Source organism: Lathamus discolor, chromosome 15 (assembly GCF_037157495.1).
Source record: "Lathamus discolor isolate bLatDis1 chromosome 15, bLatDis1.hap1, whole genome shotgun sequence".
Lineage (NCBI taxonomy): Eukaryota > Metazoa > Chordata > Aves > Psittaciformes > Psittacidae > Lathamus > Lathamus discolor.
The window spans coordinates 2,075,683-2,100,165 of record NC_088898.1 but is presented as its reverse complement, the minus strand read 5'-3'; the positions used below and the strand labels follow the sequence as shown (position 1 = coordinate 2,100,165).

Sequence of the window (24,483 nt, the reverse complement as noted above, 5' to 3'; positions counted from 1 at the left end):
CAAAGGAACCCCATTAACAGACTGATTTGTATATTCCAGGACAAAGTAGCCTTGATAGAAACGCAGGTGCTCTGCGAGGCCGGGCTCAATCATGGGCCTGTGCTTGAATCCTTCAGCTACCGATGCTCGTGCCCTGGCCAGAGGTGGGAGCAGAGACTGCCCATGGTACCAGACCTGCAGGTATTCCTGATCCTGACCTTGCAAGAGCTTCATTCTGCATTTCAGTGATCGACACTGACAGTGCCGAATGGATTCCCAATACAAACTGAGCAGTGTTTCCTCACAGTATTTTGATTATCATTAAAACCAGAGGCCACCGCACCATACTGAATACGCTGTGTCACCCTTCACCATGCACACCTACTACTGCAAGTCTTCCTACTTAGAAAGCTTCGCTATGAATGCCATTGGAGTAAGGAGGCAGAAGAGAATGCAAGCTCTCCAGTACCATATCCACATCAAACTTAAACACTTCCATCATGCCTAAAAATACTTGGCATATCAAGTTTGCTGGGAATAAACAAATGATAATGAGACCTGGAAAGAACTCACACACTAAGTTGACTGCAAGAGCACAAACGTTCATGAGTTATTGATGCTCTCCTATTGCATCAAAATCAGCTTTACGCACACTGAAAACCCACAGGGTGGTCTGCAGGAGCACCAGATGAGGAGTTAAATGCGCTGCAGGACATGACTTGCTCACTTCCTCTTCCCTCTGTGGATTCTTAGTAAAGATTTTTGATGGGATAAAGAAACAAAGTGGTTTGAAGAGGAAGTCGCAGGAGCGCAGGTCGCTGCTGTTACTATGGCAGGGCTGTACCCCTTCCAAGGCTGAGGCTCATTTAACAATCAACCATATGCTCAGACTTTTGTAGTGCCAAGAAAAGCTGAAATAGAATGTTATCTTCTGGAAATAGGAAAAAAACCCTGCAAAATTATCACAAATGTTAGTAACAGAGTCCCTCAGCACTGAGTGAATTTGAGGAATAGCATCCCTAGGAATGATCTACACTGGGATCCCATCAGAACATGGAGCTCTAGAGAGCACCCATCTTCCACAAGATCAAGGTAGTCTGAAGGTGTATGACCCATGAAGTGATGCTGTCCTCCCAGTGCTAGTGTAGCCTTTGCCTGTTGCTGGGGAGATAGGACCAAGTCCATGTATTTCGACTTAAAAACCATTCCAAACCCCATACAAGACCCACATAAACCCGCTCTTTAGATTCCTGACAAACTGTCAGAAATCAGGTTTAAAAATATCATTGTAACTAAGTGGCAGCAGGGCCTCAAAAGGTCACTACAACAAGAGAACAACCAGAAAGGCACTGACCACCATCATTAACAACCGCAGCAGAACAGCCTTCGCTCAGTTCTCCCTGTGTCCAAAGCCCAACCCAGAAACTTTCTCCATCATGAATTTTGTAGGAGAAATGTGGGTCCAATTAAGGAAAATCCATCTGCCAAATGCTTGATTTGTGGCTGTTTCCAGAGAGGCTGCTACAAAGAGAAACATTCAGGCTCCATGATAAAAACTTGCTTAGCTGCGGTAATAAATCAGGCCGCAGCAGACATTGTTAGCAAAAGGCCACTTTTACTGAACCCTTTTTAGGTTTAATGAGCAATCCAAGCAGCCAACAAATGGGAATGAGCACTTGGTCCGCAATCCTCCTGGAAATCTCGCATTTACATAAACTGATGGTACCCGATGAATGCACCCCTCACGCAGAATTCTTGTTATACCTGGTCTGATTTTACTTCTTGTATTCACAATCAGTAAATTTATCACTGTTACAGTAACAGGACTCCTAGGATGTAAGAGACTGTCAAAATCTGGTCAACTACATCATATGAACCCCACAGTCATTTACTGAAGTTAGTGCAAACCCCTTGGTCCACAAAAGGTCTCTTCTTGGTCACTGTAAAATCCAATACCATGAGAAACAACCATGTTTCTTCTGCAAACATAAGCTCTGCTTGGCTGTAATCAGTGTATTTTTCTAACACACCACTTTGGCAATCCCCCAGATGTTCTCTATAGCAAAAAAACGGCTATCCAAGGCTTTCCAAACCTGGAATTCTCTCAGTTTTCACAGTTGCTCTGAACACACACACACAGAGCCCATGACAACCACTAACATCTACCTGGCCACGGCCAGGGGAACACTGGTGGATGGTACATCAACCTGAGATGGAACCCCCATTTCTGAGCTGTCAGCTCCCCCCCAGCACACAATAACCCCATTTTAGACAAGCAGCTCTGTGAGACCCCACTGGAAACCTGGCTGCTCACTTTGTGCCATGGCAAGGTATGAAACCAGCCCTTACGGGCACAAAATCAACAAGGTGATTCCCAACAGCGAAACATTCCGTGACTTTTCCCATGTTTCACGTTATTTCCCTGTTTTCCTTTGTCATAAAACTCACACTGTACAAATTTCTCACTATTGTAGGAGATAACAATTTTCCATTTTAAATTTCCATGATGTATTTAAGCGCATGCAATACTCAAACACAGGGTAAAAAGCACAGATTTGTTTCTTTATATCTTATTCTCTGCTCTACCCATTCCCCCAGTCAGCTGCCTGTACATGTACATGCACATTATCCATACGCATCTGCTGTACATAGCAGGATAACCAGGACATGCAAGAGAAGGGAAAATAAAGAAACCAAGAAGCACGACACAGTACCAATTTAGATGCGCAAAAGCCAAGTCACAGAATCATTTATGATCTGCTGCAGGTCAGTATTTCAACCTGGAGTGTTCTGACTGCATTTATTGCACTATTTGTTTCTGCTATGGCATCTCCTGCAGAAATCCTACACAGCTCCAGACCAGAGCACTGTTACAATGGGAATATCCACGAGCAAAGGAGCGGGCTGTGAACACTCAGCTTGGATGCAAGATGGAGTCAAGAATCAAATATTTAAGAGGCAAATATTCCAATACCAGATGCTTCCTTGAAACAGTTCTTGGATTTCAGGAAAGACAAGGGAGCACGGCAGAAAATGCAGGAGAGGGATCGAAAGGACTCCAGCCCTTTCACACAGAGAAGTGAATGCATTGTGCATTTTAGCAGACGTGGATGGGAATGTTCAGGAAGATAAAATTATCTCCTGTAACCCAAACCCTCTCTGCATGGCTGAGAAGCCCAGCTGCTGCTTTTCCTTCACCTCTCCAAGAGCAACAGGATCTAAGGCCAAGGTCTTCTGCAGAAGGACACTCGCTTACATTACAGACCCGACACTACTATGAGAGCCAAGGGTCTAAATCTTGCTGTCTAAAGCCATCACGTGTCAGATGTCTTCCTCCACATCAGGGCATGTCAAGGTATCACAGATACAGCATTTCTGACTGACACCTGCCTGATGGAAGCCTTTCATTTTCGGTTTCTAAATACTGATATAAGCAAATCTTTGGGGTTTATTCAAGGCTGCCAAATGCTACCTCTCCTCTAACCCACCCTTTTCAGCTCTACACTGGAAATGCTCTACAGCCATTCACTGAATCCCTTTAAAGAAAAGTTGCAGTAAATGTGGCTTTCCCTGAAGGACCCTGCCCAGCAAGCTCCAGGCTCTTGTGCTGGGCGGATAGGGAAATAACAAGGCTTAATTTGGGAAAATGATTCTGGCTGCAGGGCTGGCCAAAACAGTTAATTCCCATGCTCGGTGCTGCCAATGCACAGAAAGAAACAAAACCCATCTAGGCAGAACACAACACTGTCTGATGTGCCTGCTCTTTGAGGGAAGCAGCAGCACTGGAGGCACATCCCCGGTTCCACTGGCTTGTCTTCCATACGGAACACAGTGCCCTACTTTGAGCATTTGTGAAAACTGCAGCACACAAATCAAATCAACTCTGTCTTCCTAGATAGCAACCCCTGAAATATTACTCTGCACTGACCAGCACAATCCTTCTGCTTGCACAGTCCAGAAGGAAAAAGCTTAGGAGGCTGGAATAGGTCAGGTAAGGAAAAATCCAGATTAACTCTCATCATCTGTGGGCTTCAGAAATTCACGGCCCCTCCGGTGAGTAAGTACAACTAAACCAAAGTAAAAGTTGTCATTGCTTTTAAAAGTGAAACATTTACTTAATGGATTCTAAAGTACCCTCTTGATATATGAAAATGCCACTACTACAAACGGTTACATCAGTGTATGTCCAATTTGGCATCCTTTTCAGACACACACTTTACTTGGCATTTCAGTACTTCTGTGTCATTCCCCGAAATGATTCATGTAAGGTTGAAAGCAAGCCACTAGTTTGTTTCTGTGTAATGGAGTCTGTCTTACCCAACCATGACCTTGATCTGCATGTGAATTTACACGTAAATTTACCTAGAACGTGTGCCTGTCTCACGCACACACTGACATAAATCTGCACGGACATAAATAGATACAAATTCACTACTGAGCCTCTGTACTTTCTAATTGAGCTGAGGAATAAGACCAAGGTCTCATTTCTCCTTTATATCACCTGCATCTGCTCCAGCACTGACCATCCCATGTCAAATGCTTCATCCGATCCATCTGCACATTCCCCGCAACACATCGCTCCTGGACTGAAAGATCCTGTCATGGCTCAGAGAGAAAAAGCAGCTTCGGCCACATGCCGAGAATCCATCTCAGTGTAATGATGGCAGTGAAGGGCTGTGCTGAAGATGTGTGTGTGTGTGTGTGTGTGTGGAAAGGGGAGAGAGGGATTTGGGATACTACGGTTGCTATTGTTCTATGTTATTGTTCACACAATGTCTAATGTGATGTTCAGTGTAGTCCAGTGTGTGAGCATCCTTCCCCTCCCTTCCTCACCTGCAGCAGGCGGCTTTGGCTGCTGCATCTGTGTGCTATTTATATGCTGGTGCATCAACTTAGGATTTATTGGGGAAAAGAAAGCAGAGCAGCCGGGCTTCTCTGTACATGTTATTTAGCCTGAAAAGGCAGGGCTTGCACCGTGTACTCGCCAACAGATTAAAACTACCTCTCTCGGAAATTAAGCAAGTCTACTTCTATCACAGATGTGGCCCTAGCTCGGAATAAGATAAGCAGAATATTAACAAGACCTGGTAAAATCAATATCCTCATTCTCTTCCACACCCCCTCCTCCCCACCCTCCGAGAAGCGTCCCCTTACCTTTCATTGTCCACACTCCTGAAGCCAGGTAAAATGTGCCGGAAGCTGCTGTTCCTATCAAGCTTCGGTTGGCTCTTTGTCCTTTTGATGGAGCCTTTGAGCCGCCGGCTGAGGAACCCCTGTGGGGTGAGACAAGAATACTAAATTACAACCCAAAAAGGGAGAAAGGGAGCGCGAGCCCTGGCCCTGCTCTCTTGCAGCGGGCGCAGCCAGGCAAATGGTTCTCTCCAGCCGCCTTCATGTGCGGCCGCCAGCAGCGCAGCTCCTCGCAGCCAACATCTGCTCCCAGCGCTTGACGGGGCCGGGCGCTGCGTCGGCGTGAGACTCCCCGAAGCCTCCGTTTCCGTGGCAACCATCAGCTCCCATAAAAATACTGTCTGAAAGACAAGACTCGCACATTGCAACTCCTGACGGGAGCAGAGGCTGACGCCGGGCTCCGCCGGCCCAGCCCGGCCGCCCCATCTCGCAGGCTCGGGAGTGAGATGCTGCTCGCTGGGAGACAGGCAAGAACTTCGTTACCTGATCGAAAGCCTCCAGGTTGTCAGCCATGGTGGCAGGACTGCATTCAGGTGTTTGAGCTACACGTAAAACTATTCTATAGAGGCTAAACACAGCATCCCGGCTGGGCAGCTATAGGCACTGTCTTTACGGAGGAAGGAACTGAACGCAGAGTGCCTTCTTCTCCGCCGTGCCTCCTCCCTCATGGAGCATAAGTCACGGATCCCGTAGTGCTCCACAGCAAAGCCAGCACTAAATGTTTTAATAGCAAAGCTTCTAATGTCTTATTTGCTTATTGTTAGGAGTTAATGTTCTACATAATCTGAACATTACATTTAATCTCTTCCCTAAATAAGGCAATAAAAGTAGAATACTACTGTAGTGCCCAGTGTTTACAGTGCCTGGGAATAGTCTTTAGTGGGTCAAGCATAGTAGCTGGAAAAAGGGGCAGCACTTTAAAGAGAAACCAGGATTTGGGGTGAAGTGTTCCTTTTATGCACATCATACCAAAGAAATCAGCTGGATACAAACAACTTGGCAAATCCCTGCACAACCTGAGGTTCTGCATGCACTGCTTCCCTTCCCAATCCCCATCAAAGGGCATAAGACATCCCCTGGATCAAGCACAGATTTTGACACGTATAAGGAAAGAAATATGAGAAGAATGGGTATCTTTCCACTGGGTACTATGCCAGCATCCCAGATGTACCCACAGAGCACTCCTCCACTCCAGGTGGAGTTTCGGTAGCTTCTCCAGTCAACACTAAGGAATGGATACAGGTCATGTAGCCTTTAGTAGCTCCCTTTTACAAATTAATACCCTTTATATGTCTTGCAGGAAGATAATCACAGTCTAAGTTACATCCAGCCTGTCATTTGTTCATGCTATTTAAACACTTCTTCCCCACCTAGGACATTCATGGGTCACATTCTGTTTTTCTCAGGTTGCAAAATTCCCTTGGGCAGTGTGCACGGCTCTCATTATGGAAGTGACTTTCCTGTTTGTAAGTGCACCAAGAATTCAAAACATCTAACCAAAGGTGTTTCACAGTTATTAAGTGCCACCTTCCTTACAAATGAAGTACGTAACACACATCCATGTGAACTGACTATTTCTCCAGGAGCCGTTTCCATGATTGAAATAGCACGATGTATGTATGTCACCATCAGGTGACACACACTGCGCCTTACACAAAGCCAGTGCCTAAGATAACAAAGGCCTTTTCAGAAGGCTTTTGTCCATGAGAGATTCCTTTAGAGAATTTTTATACAATAGAGAAACATGACAATGAAACAGCGAATTTGAGGATTTGCATTGTCTGGAACATTGCTAAGATATTTCCCTCAGTACTCAGACCTTAGCCAGCCTTGTACTCATAATATCAACATGATATCAGCCACATACTCATGTTATTGACATGATATCACCTTCTTACTATGAAATCGACCTCATACTCCTGTTATCAGCATGATATCAGCCTCACACTATGATATGAACTCTTCATGCTCTTGTTCCTCTGGCTGGATCAGGTCTCTGGTTGCTTGCTCTGGAGATTATCCAGTATTTGCTGTGAAGGAAAAGATCTAAAATAAGCAACTGGCCAATAATGCAGGAGCAAGAGTGGACTTCCTCCATCACTGCAGCGTAGTCACAAATGTGTCATCGTGTTACCAAGCCACCTCTTCACATTCAGTCACAGCTTTGAACTCTGGATCAGGAATTGATAAGGAAAAAACCAAATACCTTCTGCAGCAGATGATGATCACAGCTTTCTCTCATTACCTTGTATTTCACATCTCGACAACTGTTAGATGATTCGTGCAGGATTCAGAAATGAGAATTTAGGGCTGCAGTAAGACATTACTTTCCTTCTGTTTCCCATTGTTTTTACATTCCCTGCTACCAGAAGAAGATCACACTGGGCAATTTTCAGCTTTCTTTGCTAGCTTCCTTGGGAGAATGAGATGTCAGAGATTTTAATGCTGATAAATGATGCTGCTATAGCAATACTTTGCACCTCCATAGTGCATGCCAGGGATCAGAAAGTCTAATGTGTGAATTACAATCTCCTGTAATTTTTAGAGGGGATAAGAAAACAAGAGAAGAGTTGGTCTCCACAAAAACAAGAGAGAGACAATCCGACCTGGGGTGTGACTGCTGTGCTTTCCTGCTGAGATCATAAGAACATCATCATCAATTTCTTCTTCATTTATGACTTTAAAGTACATTTGATTCTGATCTCCAGACAAATGAGGCTAATCCTACACAATGAACATCGCCTGCTCCTCTAGCCTAGCTGCATTCTTGTGAGTTCCAGTAATTAAAGTAGTGCCTTTTCTATTATATGTTCTTTAAATGCTTGTAAGTTTGCACTGAGAGCTGTCTAGGGCAGAATTGTGTCTTCCTATGTGTGGGCAGCATACACCAACAGTAAAAATATCTTAGGAAAGATTAAACTACTAACTCAGGGAGGTTCCATTCAGAACAAGTTAATAGACTCTGTGAAATGACAATAAATAGAAACCTGTAGAGCCCAAGCATCCCTTCAGAATCTGCCACAGCAGAAAACCATGAGATGCCCCATCCAAAGCCCACAGAGGAGTGTGGCACAGAATTTAAATAGCCTAGCAAGAAAAAGACAGTGCAGTGATTTCACTTGTTGAAGTCAAGGGCATTGCTTTTCTTGTTGTGTTCCTGCAATTTTGACTCTGACATCCTCAAGTCTGGAATACAATAGCTCTAATCAGAAGAGCTGACTGAAGTTATATGAAGATACAAGGAATGAAGGCAAAAAAACCCAAAACAAATCCTTTTGAGGAATGGCTTAATAACAATCACTGCTACTTCAGCTAAAGAGGAAAGCACAATTCAAACCAGGACAATTCAGTCTGCTGGGATCTGGGTTGTTGTTTCTTTTAGACTTGGACAAACCCTTCTTGCTTGCCGTCATCTTGCTGAAGACGGAGGAAGGTGGGACTCCCATTTAAAATTTTCCTGCTTATCAATCGTGTCATTTCCAAGTACTCGAGAACCTGGAAATAATCTTTTATTATAATCTTTTGTTATATTATGATATTTGAATATTTTTAATATTATATTACTTCCAAAGCACATGCGCAAACTCATCAGAGTCATATGCCTCTGAGGTGCAGGAGCTATGTACTTCCATGCACCCTGGGCCAATGATGAGCACACTAGAAAGAAGAGAGAAAAGGGAGGGGTGCAGAACTGAGCATTAATGAGCAAAGTCCTGAGCTCTTGTTTTATTAAAACTGAAGTACTGATGCAAGTCTGGTATCTGGCACTGACTCCCACACCATTAATGTTCATTTGCAGTGAACCCACATGATAAAGTTTGGAAGAAAACAAGTCAGCACCATGGAAACATAATATATATGAAATTTAAATATATCAGTAAATCAAGGTGGATGCATCACAAGCAGCTTCTTTTGGAAAAGCCCTGGCAGCTCTCAGCATGTCCTGAGCAAGGAGAACAGAGGTTGGCCAAGCACACATGGGAAAGGGTGAGGGCTGGAATCACGAGTTAGAGTACTCTAACAAGAGCACTGGAGAAGCAGACACAGGTCCTGCTTTATGCTCTCATCCAAAGAGCACACAATAAACAGGGTATCACAAGAACGAGTGAACAGATGGGGTTATTTTCATAGTTCTTCCATAGTCGGTTTTTTCAGTTCAAGTAAATCAGAGGACTTGCGAGGATGTCAGGAATTTTTTCACTACTCATAATAATGAAACTGCCACAAATAATTACTTGTGAGTCTCAATGCGTAAAGCAGTATTTTGTATCTGACGTCCATTTTTTTGTAGTGTATCAGGGATAAGCTTATAAATACAAAATCTGGAGTAAATGTTTTCTCCTAGAGCCATCCTTATTTCAGGCTTTAGAAGTTTAGTTTATGTTTTTATATTAAACTTAATTCTGGAATCAGTTCTTTTCCTGCTTTTGCTCTTCCACCGCACATGGGAATAGCCTTTTACTGAGGCTCCACTGAATGGATAATTAATAGTTCTATTTGTGACCCAAGTAGAGGCTTGCCAATGCTAAGCATCCTATTATAGCCATGAGTGTACAAAGTGAGTTTACCTGTCTTTACAATTACCAATGTTAGCCTGAGCTTTCAAAATAAAATAGGAACCTTTTTGGGGCAGCATTTGATACTGTTTGTTATCAGGTAAAGACATCGAAGTGCCCACCTCTACTATTCTCTGTGTAGAACATGACTGCATTGAGCTACAACAAGAAGTGCACAGCCCAAAAAAAACACTGAGTTTAGGAATCAAATGTCTCTCAAAGCCTAGGAACAGCAATAATCCAGCAAGTGGTCTCCTGGCACTAATACAAGGAAGGAAGGGAATTGCATGTATAGTGCTGACCTTCATGGATCAAATAGTTTTTATTTGCTCAGCGTATAGAGGCATGTGCATGTAAGTATATGTATCCCTTCAAAGACTTCATATATCATTTATTACTGTCAGCTACTCTGAGTTGAACTTCCAAGCTATAAGTTGTTTTCCCACCATCCAGTTCTCCTCCTGTCAGACGTGATCAAGGGCTCTATTCAGGAGGTCCCCCAATGGACAACCCTGGTGATGTCCCTGCCCCAAAGAGTGCACTTCTAGTACATGCAATATCCAGTTCTACCCCCTGCCATGGGCAGGGACACCTTCCACCACACCAGGTTGCTCCAGGCCCCATCCTACTTGGCCCTGAAATGCACATGCTGACTAACATTACCCCTTCTGTTCAGATGAGGCTGAACACATGACTTGGTTCAAGCAGGTGAAAAGTCCTCGGTTTCTCTTTCTCGGTTTCATTTCAAGATCTCAGGACCCTCCCCAGCCACCTTTTGAGCCCCTGAAGAAACACAGAGATGAGGTGAAGTAAGGAACTCTCACGTGTGAGAGTAAGAGCAAGTGACATCCATCCATGAACCACCACTTCCTCCGACTGATGTTACTCTAAAACACTATGCTATCAGGATACGGAAAGCCCCTCTGAGACACGAGTGTCTTGGAGTTAGGATAAACCCCAAAAGAACAAAACCCAGCTGCAAAAAACATTGCGTGTCCAGTGAGAGACGGCAACGAAACCTCAAATCCTCCCGCTCCACACGCAGGGCTCAGACTTGTGCTCAGGCACCCAGAGTTAGAGAGTAAACACAGAGATACAGGACTTAAGTGCACGAGAGGGTATGTGTGTGAGCCAGGCTATAAAGCAGTCCTGGAATGTGAGAAACAGCTCGTGTTGGTAAGTGCTGCTTAGCAACACTGCCCTTCTACGGCAAAGAGATTAATCAAATTTGCAGTGTCGTTGGAAACACTCGGTTCAGTCCATTTGTAAAATCAGATGGAGATGCACTGAGGCCCACAGGTCACCAAAGGGACAGTGTGGGTCTCTCTAGGTCACGAAACCTGGAATTACGTCGAATGAGAGGCACTGAGGGTTAATTATGAATCCGGCAAATCTAATACATGGAAGTATCAGCACATCACAGACAGAAGAGGCAATAGCTTCGGCACGTAACATCTCATCCTTTTTCCACCTCAGGCCAAAAGAGGGTTGCTGCTTATGGTCTATTTTTGTGAAGATTTTACCTATCCTGTTGAAAATGTCTCGGTCACAAGTTCTTCTCCCATTGCACGCAATGGCAGCTCCCAGTGCTGGGCAGCTCAGGACACTGCCCTATGTCCTGGTCACAGGTTCTTCTCCCACTGCACACAATGGCAGCTCCCAGTGCCGGGCAGCTCAGGACACTGCCCTATGTCCTGGTCACAGGTTCTTCTCCCACTGCACACAATGGCAGCTCTCAGGGCTGGGGAGCTCAGGACATTGCCCTCATATTCAGCTAAATGTTTCTTGGCAGAATTTCCCTCTGCTCCTTTTCTAGCAGGGAAAGACTCCACTCCAGGCTCTGAAAAAGTCACCCCCAGCCAGCACACACCCCTCAGTCCCTGACCAAGAGAACTACCAGAAACATTCAGGCAAGCCAAGGCCTTACAGTAAAGTAACAGAAAACTTGGGAATTCTCCATCTGCAATTCCCAGCCAGCACCAATGACTTGCATACAGCATGCACATGGAACAGGCAGGATGAAGGAATGCAACTGCCAGGAAGGCTCCAGAACACAACTGCAGTTCAACAGCCGTTGTTATACAGGGATCACCTAATTCTCCAATTTGGATTCCTTTGTTCACCTATTAAAACACAACCACACCGCTTTGGAGTATTTGTTCACAGTTCCATAACTATCACACTGTCAACATCTCCCATCTGAACAAGACAGATAAATATTCCGTAGGAAGACAGGAGCAGGGTAATTGAGCAACCAGGGATGAATGATGCAGAAACAGAGACACAGGTAGAATGCAAGTAACTTTGAAGAACAAAACCAGTTGTTTACCCAGAGAGAGGAGCGACTGGGAGAAACCTGCCTAGATGAAGCCAAGTGAGGATGTCACCTGGATAAGGATGTCAATGGAGTGAAACAAGTTTCCTATTTAACCATCCCAGAGGACAAGCTGCTCATATAAAGAACTTTGCCTTTAGTGAGAACAATCCTGATGGAATCAGAGCACCTCCTGTGCAGTGCTGGGCAGCACCAGCTCCCCAGTGCTCAACAGAAGTTAGACCAGGTAACACCTTGCAGGAGCTGCTTGCCAGCTCCTGGAACAAGGCTTGCTGTGGCCATCCCCAGATTCTGCTTCTCCTTGGAATGCTGGAAAAGAGACTCCGAGCTTTGCCTTCCTCTGTTCTTTCTCTCCTTAGAGAACGGTGCTCAAATTATGTTCCTGAGCATCTTTAGTCCCCTAGAACAGAGCTGTCACTGCTGAGCAGAAGTCGAAACCAAGTGCTGGCAACCACCATGGCAGATTGTAATTGCAGCAGAGGAAAAACTGTGTCCTGACAGCCTCAGGACTAAGCAAAGTGCCTGATAGTCCCTGAAGATCCCAGTGGTGCCTGGATGAGAAGAAGGATTCACACTGCACATGAGCCTGCTTTCTGCTGCAGTTGTGCCAGTCATTTAGAGAGCAAACAGAATGCTTCACTTTATCCATATTCTGGGACCTGTTACTGCAAAGAGGAAAAGTGAGTAACGTAAAACCACAGACAGTTCTCTATGTGAGGTTGTAAGAAACAAACTAATCCAGCCACAGTGAGGGTCATCAAGGAAAATTCGAGAGAACATCCCAACATCTACGATCTTTAGGAGAGAGTCGCTCTTACTAGTACTTATGAAAAGAGAAAAGTAAGGCATTTAACCTTAATGGTTAAAGCAGGCTGATCTTATTTGGAGCTTATTTGGATCAATTTGGGGATTGAGCTTCATACAGCCAGGAAGGAGAATACCAACATTTAACAATATACCAGGGGTTGTCATGACTCCATTTCCCTTTATCATGTAACATTGGGAAGCCCAGAATCCTTTTGGTAGAGATGAATTGTGCCCCTTCAAAGCATCACAACCAAAACGTGCTCATTTCTCCAGTTTAGGCTTAGAGAAGGGTTTATTTTCCTGCAAAGCTTAGATGTTTATTATTTGGTTTACTGCAGGGAATTGCCTGCCTGTTAAACCAAGTCTCTGGAAAAGATGGCTGTCACATACATACCGTGCTCCATTCAGGTCATTTCCGAGACAGTATTTTAATGGCTTCTCTCTGATGTACACCCTTGCTCATGCAGTTCAGACCATGGAGCTCTGAAAGGAAGCCTTGCAGGCAGTGTGCATCTGCAAAACCTTCCCCGGGAGCCTGGAGGAGCTCTGCTCGTGCCTTGTTTGCACTCAGAAAATGCCCATTCTCACTTGAGGGATGGCAGACACGCCTGCAGTGATTCCAGGTGCAGCTTCTCAAACAGCACAGCTACTACAGACCCACAGCCATCATCCTGCTGGGGCAAACACCCAGTTTTCCAGCAAATATCCAATGCAGGATAGAAGGGCAGAGGTAGAAAAGGAATTTCCACATTTCTAAGAAATCCCACAGCAATTTTCTATGCACTTTCAAAGAGAACCATCATCACTGGATTAGACTCATGAGAGTTTAAGTGACTTCAAACACAATCTCCACATCCAGGAGATACACATCTGAAGTGTTACTTCGCACTTTGAAAACCCATCCTATGAGTACACAGACTTCAATTGGTTATGATGTAGTTTTCAGCATTTGACTTTCAATAAATACAGTGAGTTTCACATTTACAGTCTCCCATGCGCTCTACATGCAGGAGCTTGATTTTACAACAGAGAGCAACAGATTCTAATGTTTCTGAAACCTCAGGTATGGGGAGAAGGAGTGCCTCTGAGATTAAAAGAGATAATCCCCAGGTGGCAGAAAATTATTCACACTCCCATAAAGCTAAACTTTTACAGTGCTTTTTGTAGCATAATAATGACTTAAACACTTAATAGCAGCTGTGATCATTACATTCATCCTGCTTTTCAAATGTAGCTGTGATTTAGCTGAAGATAACGTAAAGAATTAATGGGACACGGTAGCAATGTATATCTGGATGTCTGGTGATCCCATTCAGGCATGGAAACCAACCAAACTCTGCAAAGATTGATAGTTGCCATCAATCAGACTTTTTATAGGAGGCATCCAAGGGAAAACACCTGCAGGTTCTTAAGACTTCAAGCCTGTGCATAAAGTACTGGCATATAACTACATAAAGGGACCTGCTTGCTGTGATGAAGTAATTCAGTGCAAGGCACATGGCCATAAACATCCAGATCCACAGTGCCTTGGTGCTTCTGCCATTGTCTAAGAAGCCCAGGAGGCTTCAAAAGCTGCACTTTGGAACCTTTACTGCAGGCAGAATTTAGCTCAACACCTTTATACCAGGTACAGAACCTGTGTATGAATAGTTGGGATAAACCAAGCTGCTCTTCGATTTCAGGAAAAGAGGGTATCTTTTCGCATAAAGCAGATTAACTTAATTCTTTTACAATATCAGAAACAAGAACGTGCCATTTAAAAGACAATCCATAGGAAGATCCAAGCCTCAGCAAGCTTACTGTCCAAGAAGGGACAGAGAACTGAGGGAATGCAGGTAGAAGTGGAATAGCAGGTAGGGAATACTGTCAAAATAGATTCTTTTGGCAGGTCCCAGAGGAAAAGGAAGGAAGAGGTGTCTAAGTGACTTGCTACACTGACTATACAGCAGATAAGCTGCAAAGCCAGGATTGCTTCTCCAGAATGCTTCGTTCCTATGCCAGCAGTATAACCAGTCAAATGCATTGCCTCGTGTAAGAACAGGTATCAAAGATGAGCAATAAACACGCAGGGGAGACGAGAAAGCCATCTCTATAAATCTGTTTGCATTAATGTTCTCTTTTAAAGTCCACTTTTCCTATTTGATAAACTGTTTCATGAGCGTGTTTCATATGTGCTTTCGCTGCTTTGATTGATGGCCCTGGAGCAGCACACGGATGTCATGCTGTATCTAGTCATCAGGCATCTCCCTCCTCATTTCCATCTGAAATCTTCAGAGCAGAGCAAACACTGGAGGAGATAGCCCCATTTTCCACAATATTGATGACCAACTCGAAGTCTACAGGAAGGCATCGACAGCAAGCCACTGCATTTTCATTGACAAATCTTGTGTGCTTTTAATAACACATTTCCTAGCAAACCAGCTGCCAGGCCAATAAATCTGCAAAAAGCAGTTGGTAGATGATATGTTTAGAATAAAAAATTATTATTATCCTTTGAATGCAGGGGTTCGTTGTGTAATTTTGCAGTAAGAGTTACTCATTCAAATATGAAACTCATGTTTCAGGCAGATGCTCTTGGCTCCAAAGCCTTTCACCACATTTCTGAAGCTTAAATTGGAACATTTGTATTCAGCCATAATTACAGCTGCAATCAAACAAAAATGTTAGCTTTGGTAAAGGTATGGGGGATAACAACTGTAACACATCAGTCGTGCTTTTTTCCCTATCTACCTTTCTAGACAACTTCAATTCCAGACAATGGGGAAATACTTAAGATGAAGCTCATTTGTCCTAACCTCACAATTTATGAAATGAGTATTTCACTTTGATTCACTTGCTTGCAGCTTTGGGCAAAGGAGAAAAATTACAGGGAAGGGGTACATGGAACACACGCACGGCACGTACAGGGGTTACACCAGCCTTGCTCTCAGGAGTCTTTCTATCCTTCATGGCACATAGATCAGACAGTATTTTGATTAAGAAAGCTGAGGACTGTAACAGGCAATCACCCTTAGGAAGGGGTAGAAAGAATCTTTCTATTTGAAATGATACCACCAAAAAATGAGAACTTTCGGGTGGTTGTATAGATCTGTAAAAGAGTTCTCAAAATCTCCAAGTCCCCTCCCAATTAAAACAGAAACCAGAGGCTGGAAATGCTCACCCTGCCCTTCGAGACTGGAAGCCTCTCCCTGCCCCTCTATGCAAAATAGAACTGAAAAGCACCCAGCAGCTTTTCCTGCTCCGACGAAATCACAAATATTCAACCATCAATTTAAACTGAAAAAACCAACACAAGAACACTCCCTGCTGCTTTTCTCCACCTTTACTCCTTTCCTTCTCCTCCTAACCTTGTACCTTGTGTCTGATCTTTGGGTTAAGGTGGTGAAGAGTGTGGCGTGGGGTAGCACTGAACTACCCAGCTGACAATGAGGTTGCCTGGGACACTCACATTGAAAGTTTGCCAGGGATATAAACCCAAAAGAATAGCCTGCAAGGACTGGAGGCAGAGTGAAGTTCATTGCTGCTTATCCTTCAAAATAACAAGACAGACACTGGAAGCAGCAGACCCTAATTTTGGGTCTTAGCAGTGATTATTTCTTGCCTAATTATTAGCAGTGGATTTACTATCTTTAAAGCGGAATATTGTCACCCAGCAGGAAATTTCAATTCTATCAGGCAGCTTTAAGTCTTGTTCATTTATTCCTTAACAGGTTTGGACTCAATTGCTAATTATCAAGGAAAGCTTCACCCAGAGCAGGTCTGAAACCAGGAGGTGAGCATGGCCTCTGTGCTGTCCCTGGTTAGAGCAGCTCTGTGCCAGTCGTGCAGTGCTCTGAGTGCCATTTCCTCCTCTACCTCCTAATATTAGCAAAGCTTCGATTACTATTTGTAAATCTTTTTAAAGTCTAGACTTGACAGGCAGGTACAGAACACCAAGCAAGGTGCATATATAGGGAAGTATAGGGGTGCATTTCTGACCCTGTTCTTCTGAAAGGGGCCTGCAGTGCTCACAAGTTAATGGCTGCAGGGATATGGGGCAGCATTACTTGGACATGCTGATATTCCATCCCATCTTGTTCCATACCACATGGCTGTTCCCCAAGGATGTCTAAAACCGTGGTCGTGTCTGCTCCCAGTATTAAAGCAGATAATCAACTACTAAGTAAGATCAGTACAGACAGGAAACCAACCCCAGATTCCACCCACTCCTGCATAAGGCAGATGAACACAGACCTGGGCTGCACCTTTCCTTACACTACCTGCATGCCCGGGACAGCGGCTGCGGAGGTCAGTGCAGCTCAGGCAGACACTGTCGTGGTCCTGGCAGGAGGCAGAGTGACAGTGCAGCCCCTTAGGGCTCCAGCTGCTCCCTGAGCATGACACGAGTCAACAGAGCCCAGCACGTCACAGCCTGGAGCACACACTTGGGCAAAGCTCCCACCAGTCGCAGAGGCGCGATGGGAACCTGAGCCTTTACTGCAACCGGGCCAGGCTGTCACATCATGGGAAGCGTGTGGATATGATCCTGTGAGTGGCAGGAAGGGAGGGAGGAGACCCTGGCGAGCAGGGGCAGGTCCTGCTGATCCCTGGGAATCCCGTTCTGCAGAGCTCCATGCATGACTACACAGAGCGATGTAGGAAATAAAGAGGTGATGAGTTCTGCAGCTGATTTCCGTGTGCTTTGAAGAATGTTGCAGGTAAGATATGATTCCCTGTAATTATGTGGGAAGATAAAGACAGGAAAGTTGCTGGCAGAGCACCAGGCCCAGGAACACCTGAATACCTCAGGAAAGGCTTTGCAGCTTGTATCATCCCTCTCCCAAATGATCCTCGATGCCTGAGCCATGACTATCACTGTTCACAAGGAATAAGAGAGTGTGGGGAGGACAAGTACGGTGTGCTTATCAGTGTGCAGTGCTGAGGAGAAGTGACAGCATGAAGGAGAAAGTGAGGCTGTTTCCATGGTAACTAAGTTTGGGAAAAGTATATAGAGATCAGTGTTATCCCAACATGTATGTTTACACACAGACCCACAGCAGTAGCCAGTTTTCACCTGCAAGTATCATGAAACCATGTAATTAATCACCATGAGACCACCCCAGACCCGCAGCTTGAAGAAGCTGCACTTGGTTTGGAACAACAGTGTCCCCACCTGGAGAAACACTCTCACATGAGGCAGCACCAGTTTGGGATGCTGACGGGAGGAAGAAAACCCCAAAACAACTTCTAAATGATGTAATTTAGCAGCAAGTGCCATAAGCTTTTCCATACCTGTGTAAGTTGTCAGACACTTCCAGAGGGTGAACAAGGCAGCCAAGATCACTTCCAAATGGAACAGAGCATTTCCTACACAGTCTCCTGTCACAGCAGCCTAAGTTCTTACCAAAGTACGCAGCCATCTATCACACTGCAAGGCCAAATAGTTATGGCTCAAAAGATGGTATACTATATAGATATAATATACATATATTAGTATGGTAATAGTCATGGCTATTAAAGAGAAGGGTTTAGTCTAAGTGAGAAAAATCTGCCTCAGAAACTAGGTTAAAACTTGGTAGAACACTGTGTTAACTGTGGCAATGACACACGTTTCTATTCATTCCACTGCAATCAACTTAATGTCTAAGTTATTACCTCACCATCCATGAGCTGAAGCAATACAAATTCCCAAACGGAAAAAGTTCAGAGATGAAGGTCCTGATTGAACGGACACACTCGTGTTCTACCAGAGCTGTCTAAGAGATTCTTAGCACACTGTATATATTGGGCTTGTTTTCTGAAAGCACAATATCACTGCTATTGAAAGCAGGAGAACGGAATGTGTTTATTATCCTCCCTTCTGTAGCTACGGTACAATTCTCTATCTGTGACCCAGAAACAAATTAAAGGCAGACTGTCAAGTTGTATATTTTAATGGGCTTTTCTGTGGGCTCGCAGCAATTTGAGAGCTCTGCAGTGCCTGGAGCTTGCAATAAATTAAAGCTTTTGTTTGTTTACTTTCTGCCTTTCATTCTTCCCCCAGCAATGAAACTGGGCACATCCGTTTGTGTCCCTCCAGCCTGTTCCTTAGTAAAGGGTCTTTGCATTTAGACTTCCTGGGAAGGGTTGGAAATAGCACCACATTTTGTGTTGTAGCAGCTTGGAGATGAGCAAGAGGAGGGCACTGCTGTTCAACTCGTCCTTTGGAAATGGGAGACTCTAAAGAACTGATAACTATTCATCCTGCTGGAAAAAGCAGTGGGAGTTTGAGGCTGTTTGTCTGGTTTTGCAGGGGGAATCCAGACAATTGCAACGTAAAATACAACAGAGCACCTGAGCATGTATTAAATGGTGAAATCGCCACAGAAAATGCCAAACTCAGTGTTTCAGAGTTAAGGACAGTCATGTGGACAGTTTGAATCACTGCCATCATTTTAAACGATGCCTTGAGTTGTTTCTGTTCCTTACCAGATGACCAGCAGCACTACTATGCAGTCACACCTCTTTTAGACAGATTTAAAGTCATCTCATCTTTCCATGCCTCAGTTTCCCCATTTATTTGAAGGCATTATGATAAGTTGCAACCCCACAGTGAGTGCAAGCTTGAATTCATTCAGATTGACAGAACAATTTAACAGCCTCAGATGAAAGGTGCTATGGAAGTGCCAAGTACTGTCACTGTAATTATCATTCAGTACCACACTGATCAGAAGAATGAAACGGGAATCAGCATTTCCTATTAGCCCCGCTTACAGCCTAAAATATTCTTCTTGTGGGCTCTACAGAACTGCTTCTACAGGAGTGGAGGAATGGAGGGATGTAAAGAGTAGAAACATCCTGAGAACAACACAGGTTTCTCCCACAAAAGCTTCCTCAGGCTTTCCAGGAAGCTTTCCTTGGAGCTCACTCTCACTCTTTCCCTGTCTCCAGTCTCCTTCCTGGTACAAGGATGAGACTTTCTGTCACAGCTCTAAAGATGTTTCCAAGGATGTTCTGCCATCAGCCTCTTTTGCACCCTGAACAAGGCTCCTCTAAAGCCATTGGTTTTCATAGCCCCAGTGGGGTGAGGACGTGCAAACATTTGGAATAGCTACACAGAATCAACGGAATTGTGTTAATTTGCACTCACTGCAGAGCCAGACAACGCGCTGAAATGTTTGTTTTCCCCTTCCTCACCTGGGAACAACGCACTATTTGACTTGATTTTCCCTAGAAACACAAGCTCCCTCTTAATCCACTGCCCAACAGTGGAGGCAAAAAGGTGACTTTCTCCCCTAGTCCTGGCAATGCTTCAGTGGTGGCTGGGGCACAGCAATTCAGTGCTTCATGGCCATTTCCCTCTTGGTGGAAGCTGCATCCTGCAGATTAAAGAGGTTCTGATTGCACACTGTGTGGATCCTCAACCTTTAGGAGCCAACCAAGCTCTATTAGTTCTTCTCATACAAAGCATCTAACAGATGCTAACAATACCAGGTCATCTCCCATCCCCTTCTTCCTGCCTTGTCCCAGCGTCAGCCTTGCTGCTATCTCTACAGCCCCTGCAGAGCCCTGCAGCCTTTGCTGCCCAACCATGTCAGTCTGACAGCAATCAAAAGCAGCCCAACACCATGCTCCACCCCACAAGAACTAAAGCAGGATTACTAATACTCTTAAAGTGGCCTCAGTGTGTGAATGAAGCTGCTGTGGGTGAGCCCCAATGCCTCTTCCATTCCGTAAACGTGTCCTTCAGACAGCTACAGGCTCTGAAGAGGAGACAAGAAGAGACCTCCCTGGAACACATTCAGTTCAGAATGGGGAAAAAATCCATACCCGCCTTGCTGAGCCCTTTTCAGTGAAGCAGGTCATAGCACCATGTCTTTTATCCTGTCATTCCTGTCTCCTGCTTGATGCACATAATAAATCCACAGTGGTTTGAACTGCAGCTCTCTGCTGAAATCTGACAACCCCACATAGCTTTAACTGTGCTGCCTTCCAGTGCTCCCCCAACTGGAACCTCCAAGTTTCCTTGGGAAGTGTTCAGTCTACAAGGTCAGACTCAAATAGCTACACGTTTTGTATTTACAACCAGTTTCATTTTCCAATTCCTGTGCTAGGCAGCAGTGAGTGTGGAAAAAAAGATGACCTTTTATCTCTCTTTCATGCTTTAACTACAGTTTATCCCATGTCTCAGAAGGTACAGGCAAAAAATTCAAGAGCAAAACCACCAAGAGATTTACATGAACAGGATGACTAGGAACAGTAAGACAGAGAGCTCTAATTTTAATAACAAGCTATTGAAAATCTGACATAGGGTGCTGGCAGAGCCAGTAAAGAGCCAGGCACGTCTGACCTGGGAGCAGTGACTTGGGAGGCCGGAAAACCACTTACTCATTTTCACATGACAGGATCAAGCTTGTGAAGAACATTCAATTCTCTTGAAACTGAAGGAGGATTTCAGAGAAGTAATTAGGAGCAGCTTAGCTCGTGGTTAACACCAGGGCTGGGAATTAGAAATCAAGAAATTCAGCTCAGGACATATTTCCTGCCTTCGCTGCATGATCAAATTGAAGTTACTTAACTTTTCCCTACCTCCGTTTTCCCAGCTGTAAAATGAGGGTGCTAATAAAGAGCCACCTTTATGGAGAGCCTGGAAATCCATCGGCACAAGATGCTTTAAGAGCACGAAGTCTGCATGACGTTGTTGTACCTGACACAACAGAATCTGAGGGTCAGGTTAGAGCTCCTGATTGAACACGGCGAGATAGAAATAGCTCAAAATGAGCTCGTTTTCCTTCCAACCCAACACTTCCAAGCGTGTCCTGGTCCAGAAACAGCGGCTGAGTTGAGAGATACATTCGCAAAGTAATTTACATCTTTCTTACTGCCACTAACACTGGTTACCCAAATTCAGTTGACAGTTTAATGATAATAGCTTTAGGTTTATATATCATCTGTGATAATGTTCCTACGCTCTTTAAATTCACACCCTGGAAAAGGGGTATTTTAATGTATGCAGCCACAGAGCAAAATGACAGTAATCTTCCCTTCTAGCTGGAATGCTTTAGTAAACAATTACACTTCAATTAAAGATGGGGTGATCACACTGAGGAAAGCACCATTCAGCTCTTCACATAATACAGGAAGACAAATTCTCTAAAGGAAAACTATTATAATACAATTTATATGACTGCTTTTGGGGAATAAAAGAGGGAAATGGTGTGGATTATGTGCAGGCAAAATCTTGGGAAAAAATCCTTCACTATCTTGTCCACAGCAGCTTGAACCAGGATCCCATTATTTGGGATTATGTTCAGTGGAGAGCAGTGCTAAAGGGTCACTCACTCTCATCTCTCCAGGAGTTTCCATTTGCTGGTTTGTCATTAGTATTTAATACTTCATCTATCAAGGATTAAAAACAGGAGAGATGGAGGAATGCCTTAAGAGTAGCTTACAATGTATCACTGTGAATTCTGCTGTGTACCCAACCCAAACTGGCAGAAAAGCTGCTGGAAAACAAGTTCACATTCCAAGCAGAAGAACTGAAACCTAAAATGATTTCCTATTTCTTTGCCACTATAGAACCCCATTATTGACGGGCCTGAAAGCAGCACAAGGACTGAGCCACAAAGGGAAGCTCCCGCTGCAGGACATCACGCTGAGGTGCACAACAACAGACAAGAAGCAGACAATGGAGGAACGAGAGAATGAGGAGCCGATACTCCTTGTCATGACTGACGATGAGCCAGTGAAGAGGGTTTATACCATTGGGTTTGGCATTTGCATCTTCTTCTGAGAACTGTTGCCCTTCCAATCCAGCTTGCACCATCCATCAATGGACAGCCTGAGCACGTAGCTTTAACCGTGGTGTGTCTGGGTTTTGTTTTGCTGGTGGGTTTTTGTAGCCAATGTGGCTTCCACCAGAAGCAGCACAGAAGTGTTTCCTGAGATACTGGGAAGCAAATGATTGATACCAGAACTGAGGATTAAAGGTCTGGAGAGAAGGAAATCCTAAACTCCATCCAGCATTTCAGGGTAAGAGAGAGTGCACAGATGCTTCCTCAGACACAGCTCTGTAAGAAAGGCAGAGAGCCATTCGAGCTGTTTAAAAACATTCAGACTACACACGTTAATGCTCTCTGTTTGGAAGGATTCTCCTTGCACAGTCAGTGAGGTAGACTAACAGCAAGAAATCATTCTGGTTTCGTGATCCAGTCCCTCAGTCCAACTCTTCTGCACAAGTTCTTTGGCAACCTGGGCTTCTGCTTGGCCAGCGATATTGCAGAGAGAGCTAAATAAATCAGGCTTTTAACAAAGCAGTCAATAGATGGCAGTACTCTAATGAGATGGGAGAGAAGTCATCCCACAGCAAGTCTCCGCAATCCCACCCTTGCTCTGATTCCCCTGCAAGGTGGGCAGAGCAAGAGGATTTAATTAATACCCAGTAGAGTTTCTCATCTTCTGGTCCCTGTGTTTGATAAAACACAACACATGCTTCAGGATTAACCCAGCTCACACCTTAAGCTATTTGGATTTGATGCAGAGAGGCTAAAAGCTTCTCTGTATTCTCCTGAAAGGTAAACATCATTCAACAGTGAGGCTTTACTGATTGTCCCTTGGGCATGGAGGAGAGTCCAGCATTTGCTCTTGGTTCCACTGATGTCTACAGCTCCTGAGCATTATCAGCTCCTGCCAGTTACCCATTCTCAGGGCGCACAACTCTGGGTGACTACCTAGGAAGGCAACATTTAACTGACATCTCTTGCTAAGTCAAGCCTCTGTCTTCCTTTTTCTATCGTTAGATACTGACTTTTAGTGAAGCACTTGTTAATTAGGTCTCTTCCTTCAAGAGGTGGAATCATGACAAAGACAGGTCCCAACAACACCTTTTAACTCTGAAGATTTCTCCTGCAAACATGTGCATCTCTTCCATAAATGTATGAGATACAATAAATTCATTAGAACGAGAATTTCCCTGCTTATATGGAAGTTTGATACTGACAGGCACCAAATCTACTGATTTAGGCACTAATGCAGCAGTGAGAAAGGTTTCTTCTAATCCATACAAAGCAACTGGAGTGCAACACTCTCAAAATAGCTGAATCCAATGGCTCCTGAGCTTACGGGTCCCTTGGAGGCTCAGAGGCAGAAGGATGGAGATGTCAGGGAAGAACAATCAGCTGTAAAATATGAAAAGCTTACGACATCAAAACCTACAACAGCAGGCTCCAAAGTAATAATCCCATTACCACTAAACTAAAGCACTAATTACTATTCCCAGTGGCTGGAGTGGACTGACTGCTAATGTTCCTCTGGTTAATGAAGGAAGGTGAGGGAGAATATATTTCTTAAGTCAGACATCTGCTGAAATCTGGGCAGCCATAAAAACTGTATGTAATGAAGCCATTCATACTAATGGCAATAACATTCAGAGGGCTGAGCAGGAACAGAAATGAGATGATAGTGGATTGTAACTCACAGAAGACAAATGCTATGTATTATCCATGTGAATAACATTATCCATACTGAGTAACAGAGCCAGTCAAAGCAAGCAACCACATTCCACATAGGCTGTTTCACTATTCAGAGCTAACCTGCTTAAAGACAGGACTAACATCTCTAAAAACACAAAGGAGGATATATGCCACCGGGAAAGGAATA

The 24,483-nt window shown here is 44.3% G+C and overlaps 1 protein-coding gene across 2 annotated transcripts in view; it reads right to left on the bottom strand.

The window, feature by feature from the left end:
* The window catches only part of DAB2IP (DAB2 interacting protein), a 146,894-nt gene that overhangs the window by 102,434 nt on the left and 19,977 nt on the right, over nt 1-24,483 (bottom strand). For both annotated transcript variants that reach the window (XM_065695241.1, XM_065695242.1), the window contains exon 3: nt 5,134-5,252. In XM_065695241.1, the coding sequence (XP_065551313.1) occupies nt 5,134-5,252 (119 nt within the window). The remainder of the gene's footprint in view (nt 1-5,133; nt 5,253-24,483) is intronic.